This window comes from Plectropomus leopardus, chromosome 9 (assembly GCF_026936395.1).
Source record: "Plectropomus leopardus strain MGB_pleo_1.0 chromosome 9, ASM2693639v1, whole genome shotgun sequence".
Lineage (NCBI taxonomy): Eukaryota > Metazoa > Chordata > Actinopteri > Perciformes > Serranidae > Plectropomus > Plectropomus leopardus.
Window position 1 is genome coordinate 35,318,711 of NC_142184.1, and position 14,008 is coordinate 35,332,718.

General features: G+C 37.9%; 1 protein-coding gene across 2 annotated transcripts; it reads right to left on the reverse strand.

Annotated features, from left to right (window-relative positions):
* Positions 1 to 9,322: 9,322 nt before the first annotated feature.
* Positions 9,323 to 12,399, reverse strand: crebzf (CREB/ATF bZIP transcription factor). Of its 2 annotated transcripts, XM_088082642.1 has the most exons (4): positions 12,218 to 12,399; positions 10,410 to 11,238; positions 10,154 to 10,228; positions 9,323 to 9,754 (listed from the first exon to the last, which is right to left on the reverse strand). In XM_088082642.1, exons 2-3 carry the CDS (start codon positions 11,177 to 11,179, stop codon positions 10,219 to 10,221), a joined length of 780 nt encoding a protein of 259 aa, XP_087938768.1. In that variant the 5' UTR covers positions 11,180 to 11,238; positions 12,218 to 12,399; the 3' UTR covers positions 9,323 to 9,754; positions 10,154 to 10,218. The 2 variants fall into 2 exon arrangements, with proteins under 2 accessions (XP_087938768.1, XP_087938767.1); XM_088082641.1 differs by having other exon boundaries at positions 10,154 to 11,238; positions 12,218 to 12,375.
* Between the last annotated feature and the right edge of the window lie 1,609 nt (positions 12,400 to 14,008).

The following is a 14,008-nucleotide window of genomic DNA, read 5'->3' on the forward strand; positions in this document are numbered from 1 at the left end:
GGGTATGTCACGTGTTGGTTGTGCAACAAAGACATAAATTGTCGGTTTCTATGATGTAGGGATCTCCTGATGTCTCCTTGAGTCTGCTTACCCCAGATGAGTCGTAAGTTAACTCAAATTGTCAGTTGAGCAGTAAAATCTGTCGTAATTTAGTTCTGCTTACAAGAGTCGTAAGTTCAACAAGGCAGTTCGATCCATTAGCTGACCCTAAGGTTCATCTAAGGAATCTCCAAAAGAAGTTTCAGTTTTGGGTAGGCATTTGAATATCTTCTCATCAAGAGTTGTCCTCATCATCAACTACAAGGCTTTGCTATTATTCAGGGCTCTCACCTCTTTCCAAAAATCACTGTAGCTATTAATTTGCAAGTGAGTCTGACCTCAGTGTGTTCTCATTCCTTTTGATAAATCTAAGAGCATATTTAAAATTTGCATTAGTGTATTTCTTATAATCAAACATGGGCAATGTTTCTCTCTACCTGACTCTGCCCATGCTTTAAATGCCCTTCTAGCCTCAGCATGTAGTTCACCTACACAGTCATTCCAGCCTGGCTTACCCTTTTACTCGTTGCCCTTCTGTTTATAGAAAGGCTAACTAGACAAGGACAGGGCCTTCACAATAGCATCATAAAATATACACAACTCAGTACTATGTTTCGGGTTCTTCCAATTCATATCACAACACACTATGGCATCTGTTTACCAACATCACATACTTCATCAATACAATATCCTCCAGTAAAGTGTCAGTCTGAAAACTGTATTCATTAAGATCCTCCTTGGTTAAAATGGACCAGTCCACTTTCTCTGCATTTGTATTACTCTTCACAGATGTTAACATGGGTAGATTATCTACATGTAAAACTATTGAAAATGGCACTTGGTCGGTAGTGGCCAGTCCATAGTTAATCTTAATGTATTCTATAGAGCCATGTGCATCAGCTGTACATATACAGTGTGCAAGCCATGAGGTTGTATGCTAAGCTTCACTGATATAAGTATAGCTATTATCAGGCAGGGGCTCCTTACAAGAGAGGACTAAGCCAACATCAGAACAAAACTGCATTAGGTGATTAGAAAAAAAGAGATTAGCATCAGAAAGATCATGTCTTCCACAACATAAATGCAAGTAGAGGTAGTGATGGCGAGATGAAGTGTCATGAAGCATTAAAGCTTTCCATCCAGTTGGTTCACTCATGGGCCGAAGCTTAACGGTGCTTCATTTGCTTCATTTGCTCTACTGTGCCATCAAGTGGACAATAAATGTAAAACAGGCAGAGTGATTATAATGACACCATTGCTTTGGTGCGTGAAGCTATGAATTGAATTGTGCTTAAATGATAATGCCAATAAACCAATAACATACCCATTGATAAGCTTGAATAGATTGCAAACAAACGCACAATAAAGTCTGGAGTCAACAAAATGTAAGGGGACAGTGGAGGTCATTTGCGTTTCGTTGCCCCTTATATTTCAATCGCATGCCAAAGCCGCGAACCATTTCCTGGATCAGTCACATGGTACAGCCAGCTCCCGAGGCTTTGTACATCACCACATACGTCATCTATACAAGCCTCAATACGCGCTCCACAGAAATCTTCATGAATTACTCGACACACTTTGAAGCCTCGACACAGAAGGACACTAGGCAGAGGCATCTTCCTGAATAAAAGACATTATACAGGCCAATCTACTGAGGTATTTATCCTCATTTTTGGGAGACTCAGAGCCTCTCAGAGACTCTCAGCTGTACAGATGTTCAAGATGACTAACTTTTTTATCTTTAAGCTGATTTCCATTCCAATAGCTCAGTCAACATCCAATCTTACCACATTAACCATTTGCTCATACTGCTTATTCAATAAGATGACAACTCCACCTGGGACTGGCCATGGACTATTTTAGTGGTAAGGTCTGTGGTTGATTCGCCAGCCCTATAAAAGTCATCATGTAAAACATTAAGTCTTTCCAAGTCCTGTTTAGCTAAAAATGTCTCCCAAAAACACAATATATCACAGTTCCCCAACAGCTTGTCCACAACAAAATGACGTGCTTTATCTCTGTCACTGTGTCCAACCCGCAGGCCTTGCCCATTATAGGACACAACGCGCAAGTTAATTTAGTAAGTTCATATCTTAACAGCTACTGTCGTTACTGTCCTTAGCCAGGGCGCTCACCAGGCTGAGGCTGCCATGAGGAACAGCAGGTGTTAACGCCTAATGATGCATATCCATCCTCCCGTCCGACCCAAAGCCACCACTGCCTTTTACAACTCTGGGCCTGCCAGTCTCATAGTAATGGTGAACATAAGTCCCAGCTGGCCAAAGTTGTCATCTGTACATATCAGCTAACTCTTTGCATTCAGCAGTCACATGAAAAGAAGTAAATCTGTTCCAAGTTGACACAATCTTCCAGCATGAGACTGAATTATTGCCCAATTTCTCAGACAAATAGATACGTAATGCTTCGTAAGGCTTCAAGATCGGGAGAGAATCTGGTAGCAAATACACTCATCAGTTTAGTTGTAACAACACAAATGTTGCTCAGTGCCTGACAGGTCAAATCAAGTCAGTTTTATTTATAGAGCCCATTATCACAAAACACGGTTTGCCTCAGAGGGCTTTACAGTGTACGACATCCCTCTGCCCTTAGACCCTCACATCACCTGAGTAAAAAATCCCGTAAAAGAACCTGGGGAGTTCTTCTTCGGAAGTAACAGGGAGAAAAAAAAGAGGAAAAAACCTCAGGAAGAGCGGCAGAGGATGATGAGGGATCCCTCTTCCAGGACGGACAGACGTGCAATAGATGTCGTAAATAACAAATGAAATACAATCATGGCAAAAAGGAAAGACTGCCTGTGCCAGTTATCCCCGTATTCCTCTTCTCGCGTCTGGTCTGAGTTTGCACAGCCTGGGGTTTTGGCTTCACAGCCACATTTTGAGGCACCGACTTTAATCGCTGACCTTCTTTCACAACAACAGTCCTCCAGTTCTGTGATACTCGACCTATGGAACACTTGACCCTGGGTCTGATCCAGGATCCCCAGGACCTCTCCATTGTGGCCACACAGCGTTCAGTTGTCCTGGTAGCTGCCTGCAGATCTTCACAAGCTGGAAACCTCCATACATATACCGTAGCGTTCCCACTCTGCTGAGCAATGCTGAGGTGTCCATCCTGCCAAAGCCAACAGGTGGAAGCTCATCCAGGTAATGCGAAACAAACCTGGGAATGTTTTCCCCACATTCATTAAGCACCTTCACACATGCCTTGATATTATTTGTATCCTTCTGATGACTCTTGTGCGAAACACAGCATTGCGGTTTTTGGGCAAACTTCGAAAAGAACCCTCTTTGACTCCTCAGTCCACTCAGATGAGAAGTTATTTGCAGCCAGCAGCACAATTTCATCATTGCTAAGAGTCTTCATTTTAACAACTAAAAAGTTCAGAAGCTCATCTTCCACTATCACATTGCCACTCGATGTTTTAGGTATCTCAGGTTTTGAACGTTGGCAAGCACCTCCACCTGCACACACACCAGACTCCACCATCTTTTCCATGCTATAGTATGAAATTTTTTTTGCCATTTTGGACGATTTAGTATAAAATGACTTTCATATGCTAGTTTGGATGGCTTAATATAATATAATTTGGTCAGTTTCAGTCCCTGCCTGTTTGATTACTTTGCTTTTTTTGATTATTGTGAATAAAAATAATTGCTCTAATTTTGAAACATGTCTCTGCCTCCTCAGTGACAAGGCTGTGCACTTCACCCTTTTTTCTCAAACCGTATTTAAGGTTCAAGTTGTATTTCCAGAGGTGTATCCCCCGGTGGCGTTGTTCAGTTTCTCTCAATTCTTCTATCATAGAGCCCCTCGCCAACATACGCAACCCTAACTAAACTATACCTACTTTTGGGTTTAGAGGTGGATGCATTTGCGTATGGGGCTGCAGCAGCATATCAGGAAATTTTATGAAGAATCTGTTGCCATCCAGTACGATGAGGATGAAATGTAGGTGGATATTTCAGCAGGACAAAACATTACATATTGCAAAGGACGATGTCTCCAGTGGAATCAAAATAAAGGCGTCTCATTGACCCTATAACCAGTTTCCAACCCAACAAGAACATTTGTGGAAGAAACTGAAGATAAGGAAGCAGCAGCAGGCTTTAAGGAATAATACAGGCATGGTCTGTTTGTGGAGGAAATGTCTAAAATCCCACCTGAACACAGTGAGATTAAATTCTTCATACATGAAGCATTTTGAAGCTGGCATTGCAAATATCAAATAAAATTCAGCTGGCGTGTTCAACACTTTTTTCATCTATTCTTCTTAATTGCATATAACTTTTTTTAGGAATTAAATGGTCTTTGTTTTTGTTTTTACCTGCATGGTTTTATTTAGTTAATATCAATGTCTGGGGTTAATTTCATGTGCATAGCTGCGTTGGAAAAAATATTTAATGAAAGAAAATATTGACATGTTGAATACTTATTTCCCCCACAGGTTCATCTCAGAAAATTTGAATATTGTGAAAAAGTTAATTTTTTTTCATCAATTATTTAAGAAAGTGAAAATGTAATATATTCTTAACTCATTACATGAACTAAGATGTTTCAAGCATCTTCTATGATAACTTTTATAATTATGGTCTACAGCCAGAAAAAAAATTGATGTAATTTTTTTTTTTAAAGTATTTCAAAACATTAGAAACCCCAAACCCACCCCACACCACTGATGTAGGTAGTGAAGGAGCCCCAACCAAGTACTGAGTATATAAATTAACATACTTATCATTTTTGAATGATCTTAGGAAATGTTCTCATAATATGAGATACTCGATTTCTGATTTTCATGAGCTAAAAGCCATAATCATCAAAATTAACAAAAAAGAAAAAAAAATCTTTGATTTATGTGTTATGAAAATACAATATATGAAAGTTTAATTAAATTATTTTTAAAAAATCTAATTTTTGGGATGCACCTGTATATCAGTTTTGCCTGCACTGTTAACTGTTTGCTACTCTTGTATCATAAAAGCTCCAAGTGTTAATTTCTGTACAGTGGTGCAAAGTAACTATGTACATTAATTAAGAGCTTTACTTCAATACACTTTTGACATACTTGTACTTTACTGGAGTATTTCCATGTTAGGCTACTTTACACTCTACTACATTTATTTAAAAGCTTCAGTTACTTGTTACTTTACTAGTTGAAATCAATACAAAATAGAAATAAACTTCTAAATCATAATAACCTACCCAGCACTATAGAAAGTATTAAGATTAGCTTCACTTTTACCAGCAGCAAATGGTGTTCACACTCTTTCAAATATCAGTTCACAATAACCTAAGTGATTAACATTTCAGAGGGTGTCATCTACAAATCATTTTCCAAAGTCAACCTACACAGATCTATGAGACATATATAATTAGACCTACACAGACCTATGAGATATATATTAGACCTACACAGACCTATGAGATATATATTAGACCTACACAGACCTATGAGATATATATTAGACCTACACAGACCTGTGAGATATATATCAGACCTACACAGACCTGTGAGATATATATTAGACCTACACAGACCTGTGAGATATATATTAGACCTACACAGACCTGTGAGATATATATTAGACCTACACAGACCTATGAGATATATTATATTATTAGTGTGTTGAACGACTTTTGGAACACAGCGCAGCTCTCACCTGTGACCTCATCACAATTTAACCATTTAGCACATGAATAAACATCACTTTTCTTGTGCTGCATTCAAATGCCTTTCACAAGTCTCTGAAAACTGACAAAATTGGTTTGATTTTTTTTAAAACATAAAAATGCAAATTTCTAATAAATAGTTGTGCAACAAGAAAATGACTTAAAATGGTATTAGGATATCTGGGATTAGTTTATCATTGTCATTTTTAAATTGTTGGATTTGTTTTTCTTTTAAATAGGAATTTTCTTTTTTCAACTTTTCTTTTGTGTCACTTATTAGGTCATTTTCTTATTACTTCCTACAAAATTCTTGCCGTTTATTTGTTTGTTCTGAAGCTGTGGACTGCCCTCGTCCCACGTTTTTGACAGAAATCAAGCCGATTTTTTCCAAAAGATTAATGGCCAGTGCAGCTAAATTTCGTCAAGACTGACACAGCATTTGTGAGATGAAAGCACAAATCTTAGTTGGTTTGTATGTAAGCTGAAACACAGTAGCCTACTCAGCAGTTGTTTTTTTTTGCTAAAAAACTTCACAGTCTTAAGCACAGATGTTTGGTTGCTAATGACATGTCATGATTGTGCTTTTCTACCCTCAAAAGTTCTACAAGGTTTTAAATTACTCAATTTAATAACAAAGGTTTACAATGTTGTCTCAAGCAGGTTTTAGCCCGTCTACTTCAAGTCCAGCACCGATTAAAATGTGGCTGCCAGTTTGCCGAAACAAAAAGGTTATAAAAAAAATTAAATAAAAAAAAGTGTTTTATTTATTTCAATGTTTTTCTTTCAAAAAACATGGAGAAAAAAAGGAAATGACCAACTTAACTAGAAACACCATGCAATGAATTAGTTAAGGGTGGGGTGGCAGTCAAAGGACCTGAATATTATCTATAATTATCTGAGGTGATATTACACATATCACTATATATCAACGGACAATGTATTCATCATTTATAATAACATTTTTAAAATGTTGTCACATTTGTCAGGTGATTTACTTATTTTTTACTTTTCCTTTTTGCTAATTGTCAGGTAATTATCTCCTTGTAACTTTTCACTTTTCATTTTTTGGGCACTTCCTTGTTAAATTGATCATTGTGGGGGCGCAATTTCTTGTTAAATTGCTAATTTTCTTCTTTCCATGTGAAGGAAAGAAATCAAACGCACTGGCTCAGGTTTCAAAGGGTTAATCAAGTATTCAGTTACTATAAGCAGCGTGTGCAGCTTTTACGATTACAGTATTGTTTCAACTTTCTTTACATAGTTACCCTACTCTGCATTTATGAGCAGCATGGACATATAATTAGCCTTTACTTCACTTTGATGAATTTGTAAGTAAGAGAATTTATATAATTAGGCTTTTTTCAACAACTATAACTCCTTGGAGGGCACTTATCAGTGGAGGCTGCTCTAAAACAACATCAAATACAACATGGTGAGTCATAGTTGTAACGTTATATTACCTGATAGGAAGAAATGCAATTCTTGACAAACGCTGTACATTAATGCGTTTTAAATCAGCCTGCTTACAATACTATATTACACTACAATGTGTACAATCCATCTATTGAATGTTTACATGCTGTTCATTAATGCTCAAAAGGGGAACTAATAGCTGTCACCATTAATACTATTAGTTTACTTAAAATATTCAGCAAAAGGATGCCTTAAGCCCACAACATAAATTATATCAATACACGAGTAAAACGATTATTTCCAGTTGACAGTTGAACTGATATAGAAGCCAATGTAAGTTTGGGTGTCACATTTGACATCATGGACAGGCCGCAAAACAGGTAAGTGAACAGCAGAAAGCAGCCTGGAGGCCAGTATTGCTACAGTGTTTAATCCTTTTACTCATTCAAGCTCGGTGCTGATTAACTTGGATAGATATTCAAGTGCTGCTTGGATGGAGACGTGCAGTATTTTGTGGCAGCTTGTCACTGCATCTAATCCATAAAAAAGGCTAAATTTGCGCGTCTACCCGAGTGTTGTATTTCTATCATTGCCACTCAAAGCCAACCGGTACTGGAGCTGATAAATAGCTGATTGCTGCACAGTAATTTGACCCTGCAGTACGAGCAACAGAACTTTTTCCCACTTAATAAAAAAGCCAGATGTTAGTGTTAGGAGGTTTTTGTGCAATGGGAGAGGGGCTTTAGGAATTTGACTCCAGTAAGTCACCGCACACCACAAATTGCTGGTTTTGGTTATCTTTACAAGGTGTTGATCTGCTAATTAGATAAAATAAGTCATCATGCTAAACTCAGCTAGCTTGTAGGGCTGTACCAAAACATTGCTATGAGGCCGCTACTGAAATCTACATCAACAAAGAGTACAATACCAACTATATTAGCATAGCTTAATCTTTACCTGCAACCGTGCACAAACTCTGGTTTTAAACAGGGAAAAATGGGGCCGTGCAGCATTCAAATGTTGATTTTGAATTGGAATGTCAAGGTTATAAAACTATTAACTCTGCAACCTAGTAGGAATGTTTGATCACACATCACAACGCCACAGATGTCTCCAGTTCTGAGGGCTGACTGCAAGAATGCCTATCAGAGCTGTTGCCCATGAACTGAATGTTCCTTTTACTACCATAAGCAGTCTCCAATGTCATTTCCATGAATTTGGCAGTACATCCAACCAGCCTCACAACTGGAAACCATATGTAACCACACTAGACCAGGACCTCCACATTCATCACCATCAACTGTAAGATAATCTGAGACCCAAACGGCTGATGCAATGTTTGCACGACTTAAGAATTTCTGCACAAATCACCTGGAACTGATATTGGAGACGTGTTATGGTAGTGAAATGAAAATTAGGTTCAACAGCTCTGGGGAACAATCCTGCAATCAGCCCCAGTCACATGTCAAAAAAGGGGGGGCAAAAACAAAAATTTTGCATTAAAATTAGTTAGTTAAAATGTTTGGTAGCCATCTAGAATAATAAAATCTATTACCAATGTAAATTTTACTATAGTAAAAATGATTGAAGTGAGAAACTTCATCTTTAAAACTTAATCTGATTAGATAAAACAAATGTTGACAAAGTTTTCCTTAAAGGACATAATGTACAATTGAATAAGGGTAGTAAATGTTATCAAAATACTCCGCACATCACAAAACTTTAAATTGCGAGTATATCATCAAGACGGAAGTATTGTTATGATATATTGTGAGGCCTACTAACTAGCTGTAGCGTCATGTATAACATACAGAGAAGAGAGTGATATCAATTTTCCCAAAATACAAACCTATAACAGTAAAACCTCCCACCCCATATTAATCAAAACAAAAAAATGAAAAACTAAGCTTTGAAAAGTGACTGGCTGTAATATGTAAGCATCTATGATTTGAAGTAGATGGGCTAAAACATAGGCAGGATGATTGATCTGTGTGGGCATCATACTGCATGCTTTGTCTTTGCATCAAATGAGGTCTTTTTCATTTTGTTTTGACAACCTTTACCAGACTCGACCCAAATGTTCAGGGAAAGTTAGACCATTATCTGCAGAGAGCTTGCTGTTTAAAAAGAGAAGAAGAGATGCATTAATATCAACAGTACAGAACAAGACACAGAGCAGATATTTGTAACTCAAATATAATCAAAATATGATTTATTTGTCCAACATCAAGGTCATTTGCCTCAAACAATATGTGTTCAAAGGTATATACACATTTACATTTAGTTACACAAAATGGCAATTTCACCACTTAAATCAGATAATTCTGGATGTATTTAGTTATTAATACATCCCATTATGTCAATAAATACCAGACATAATCATGAGACTGTTTAAGCCTCTGATAGCATTGCTCCCAGCAACAGCAGCAGCTGTAGTCGACCCCCCCCCCAAAAAAAAACTGCTGCATGGGCTACGGTGACAAGAGCTACAGGTGTGAAGTATTGGTAAAATATAATCACGTATACCATTTGTTACCGATACTACCTTTAAAAAATACCAGGCCACGTTGGCAGCAGCTTGTCCAGCCTCTTCCCCTTCCACCAGCAGAATCCACTTTAGCATAAAGAAAAATAGGTGCCGCTAAATGAAAGCATTCTTTTGTACAATGGTGCCGGTTCACAAAGAGATCAATTCTTTCCAAAAGAAAGTATTTACAGTCTTGATTTTTTTCCCCAGCATTTCCAATTTGACAGCTGATTCAAGATCACTCTTTGTGGAGCTTCACCTTTATCTTAACATCTTTATACAGGATACTACAATTTAACTCACATTTAGATGTTAACTAAAATCAAATAATTTCCTTTAACAAAAACCGTTAACAAAAGAAATGACAAAAAGTACTCAAAACTGGAAACAGTAAGTGTATTAAAATTATAGCACTAAGGTTGCTGCTGAACGTCTGAGGCTTGTGAAAGACAACTTCAAAGGAGTAGTTTCTTGTCTGATCCTTACCATGGAGTCAGGCAGGTAAAGGTGTTCAGAAAGCCACTCATCCCGGATGGTGGATCAACCATAACCTAGAAGAAACTGTCAACAAGGTTTAGCAGTAACGTGTACTCAAACCATCATCACAATTAACTCATGCACATTCAACAGTTCTTAGGTAATCTTAATTCAACAGTGTTCATCCCCCCTCAAGAGGTTCAGTACAGAGCCACATTAAGTTCAGTCTCAATATCTGAAAACAGAGATAAGTACTTGACCCTACATTTTGAGCGATGTGCTTGCACTCTCTGCACACTTAGTGCAGAACTCCACTGAGACGTGGTTCTTGTCCACGTGCAGACACACGCCACCAGATGTCTCTTTCTCCTCCACTTTCACGCGCTTCCTCGGTAAAGCATAGTCGTGGTCGTTTGGGTCGGGCCCCTGGAAAAGTGAGGAAGATAATTTCATCCCATTCACACCGCTCAGCCTGGACAAGAGCTGGGCTAACATGCTCTCATTGGCTAGCACAGCCCTCAAGTACCTGGTTTCATCTTCCAATTCTTCCACTCTCTTGGTCAGCTGAGAGTTCTCCTGTTTGAGCGCATTGTTTTCTGATGACAGGCTGCCAACTTTCTTCTCCAAGCTGGTGACGTACTCTTTCTTCCTGAGACGATTCAATCTGGCAGCAATGGCATTTTTGTTGATCATGTTGCCTGACTGGTTTTGCCTGTGCTTAATCTTCAAATTAGACGACGATCTCTCCGGAGATGAGGCTGTTGAAACGTCAACCTCAGAATCCTGGTCTTTGGCACCAAACACACCAAGATCAGCCAACTCAATATCAAAGGCTGGGGATGCAGCATCTCTTTCAAGTGTCCATTTTAATTCTTCTATTCCAAACAGGTCTTCGAGCTCTATTCCAGCGGTGTCAATGTCGTAAGTTGGGAACTCCTCAGATGGAGTTGGGAAATCTTCGGCAGTTTTCACTTCAACCTCCAGAGACTTTGCATCTGTGTTGTTTATGGCGAGTCCTCTTCTTCTGGTGATCATCGTGGATTGACAGTGGGGCCGCAAGGACGCTGTCCAGAAAATATCTTGTAATTCCTCACCTGTGGAGACAATGAAATATACCTTTAGCATGTGATCTTGAAAAATCAACTAATGTATTTATCATTCTGATACAATTCATTGTCAGTTTAGCACAGTACAGGCTGTTAACTAAAAATGTCAATGTTTTCTCCATTTCATGACAGACAAAGCATGAAGCTATGCGTTTTCACTATGGACTTTGGACACATAAATAGGTAAGTGTGACCAGAGGGAAAATATAATGATTAATATGGTTAATAACTATGTACGCAATGAAGCAGATTCCTCTGAATTGTGGTGGTTGAACTTATTAATCTATTAGCTAAGCACAATTAGTGAAAGATTTTGAATCACCTAAACATTAACAATTCCACTGTGTTGCATCACTAAATAACTGTTTTACACCATGTCATTTCTTAGTTAGCTTTCTAGATCCTCCATTTTCTTCCAGGCGCTGTGTGTGTGTGTGTGTGTGTGTGTTGGCTTAACGTACTACCAACGTTACTGTCTTGTTGCTGAAGCTAGGCCCAACAGCATTAGCTAGCTCTATGCAATAAGATACTATGAATTCTCTATAATGCGTCTTGTCGTATATACACCCAACATTACGGTTTCAACGTGTACGTTACAATGTGACTGTATTAGTTCACTCGTCAAAGAATAACATGCACCTGTAACGTTAAGCGTCCAAACATTAGCTTGCTAACAAGGCCTTCATTGTCCTCGCATCGCGCGCACTTCGCACCCGGCAAACGTCGGTTAAGAGTGTGACTAAAGTCCACCTGCTGGATGCGCTCGTGCACTAAACAAAGAGTCAACATCTGATTTACTAACACTGAAATCGTATTCAGCTTGTTAATGTTAACAAACGTTACTTGACAGCGAGTACCGGTTCGCTAAAGCTAAAGCTAACCGATCTAACATTGACTAAAGCCATGAGGCGTTAACCCATGAGTGACGCAGCAAATTTTAACAACACCACTTTTACCAAGAACTTACCGTCCTGTCTGAAAAATAAATGCGGCAATAAACTACTGGAAGAAAGTCGTCCGATGAAACGGTGCTGGTCACTGTACGCCGGCAGAACCGCTAGCTGCCTAAAAGTTACAAGGACAATGGCGCGTCTTTGAACAACACCAACGATTTGCGTGGACCATGGGGCGTAGATCTGCAAAGACACTTCCGGAGAAAATATTCAAAATAAAAGTCCTTGTAAACTTTGGTCATTCGATAACAATAACAACTGTATTTTCAACCTGACGCATTTAATCCGGAGGGGGCGCTTTAATATTACACACACTTGTATTAAAAAATATTATACATTAATATTATTTTATGCTTTCAATTCGTTTTTTTTTAACCACAATCAGCCCTGAACACAAATATCTAGTAATATTATATAATAATATATAAAGATTTAGTAATTTTGAGAATTTTAAGATTTTTAGTGCAAGGTTTAAACTACGTTTTAGATTAAAAAAACAAGAATTTGTTTCAATATACTACATACTAAGTTGATTTTTTAAAAATTATCACAGCCTGAGATATGTCAAGGTGCAGCAGCAGGAACCATTTTTATACATTATACATTTTTTGTGCAGATACCACTCTGTAAACAAAATGAGCTTTTCAAAATCAGGTTATAAAAAATATATCCATTAATATGATTTTCTATTTCTAGTTTCTCGCGTCGTTGTTTCTTAAGTAGCAATGATGTGTGGAAGATGAAGAAACCTCCGCGGACGCCGACTTGGTTGCATAATAATCAATTTATTGCAGCAAGTTCAGCATCCACCAGGCACCATGGTCTGCCTGGGAGAGGATTCAGGACCAATGCGAATCTCTCTCGCACAGCTCATACAAGTCTCTTATATAGGTACAGACATCGATAAATTTGTCAGTAAACAACTTTTCACCTGTTGTGATCAATCACAAGACCCCACAAATATCTCCTTATTTGGAAGGAGCCTCATTCCATGTTACTTTTAACCTGGGGCCGGTATTTTGTACGCGTGGCTTCAAGGTCTAACCATCCCTAGACCTTTGACCTCGTGACCTCCTTACACAACTGAAATAGGAGCCTAAAAAAACAAAGCATAATACACCACACTCGTTTGTTTGTTTTTTTGTTTGTTTGTTGTTTTTTTTATTTTTGTTTTTACAACATCAGTTCTAATCATGAATATCAAACATTCATTAATTCTCAGAATTTTAGCCAGATTTTTGTCATGATGCCACTATATTTTTAGATTTAAAAAATTGAAAAAAACAACAACAAAAACAACAACAAAACTTAATTTCAACATACTACATGCAAAGTAAAATTGTATTATTATTATTATTATTATCATCATCATCATCATCATCATCATCATCATCATCATCATCATCACAGCCTGGAATGCATCAATTATTTGCAGCAACATTGATTGTAACAATGCACCTAGTGGATATAGCATGTATTTTCTCTATAAGCCAAATATGGTTAAAAAATAATACAATGCATGTTTTTATACTTGATGGCTGTAGGATCAAAAATTGCAGTTTGAATGGGTTTCAATAAATAATTTTTTGCACTTAACAATATGAATGTAACAATTTTGTCACATGGGCCTTAATGCATACCGCTGCCTGCTGATATGGGTGCTGTATTTTCATATTTATAAGCACATATTCCACTCATTTATGAAGTTATACAAGCTCCTGCACAGGTGACAACCCAATCCTGTAAATGTTTCAAAATACAATGCATTGTATCAGCAACTGATGGCATTCTGTCCACAGAGACAC

Excerpts from the sequence above, each read along its gene's own strand:
- crebzf (XM_088082642.1), bottom strand. The coding sequence starts at position 11,179 with ATGATCACCAGAAGAAGAGGACTCGCCATAAACAACACAGATGCAAAG.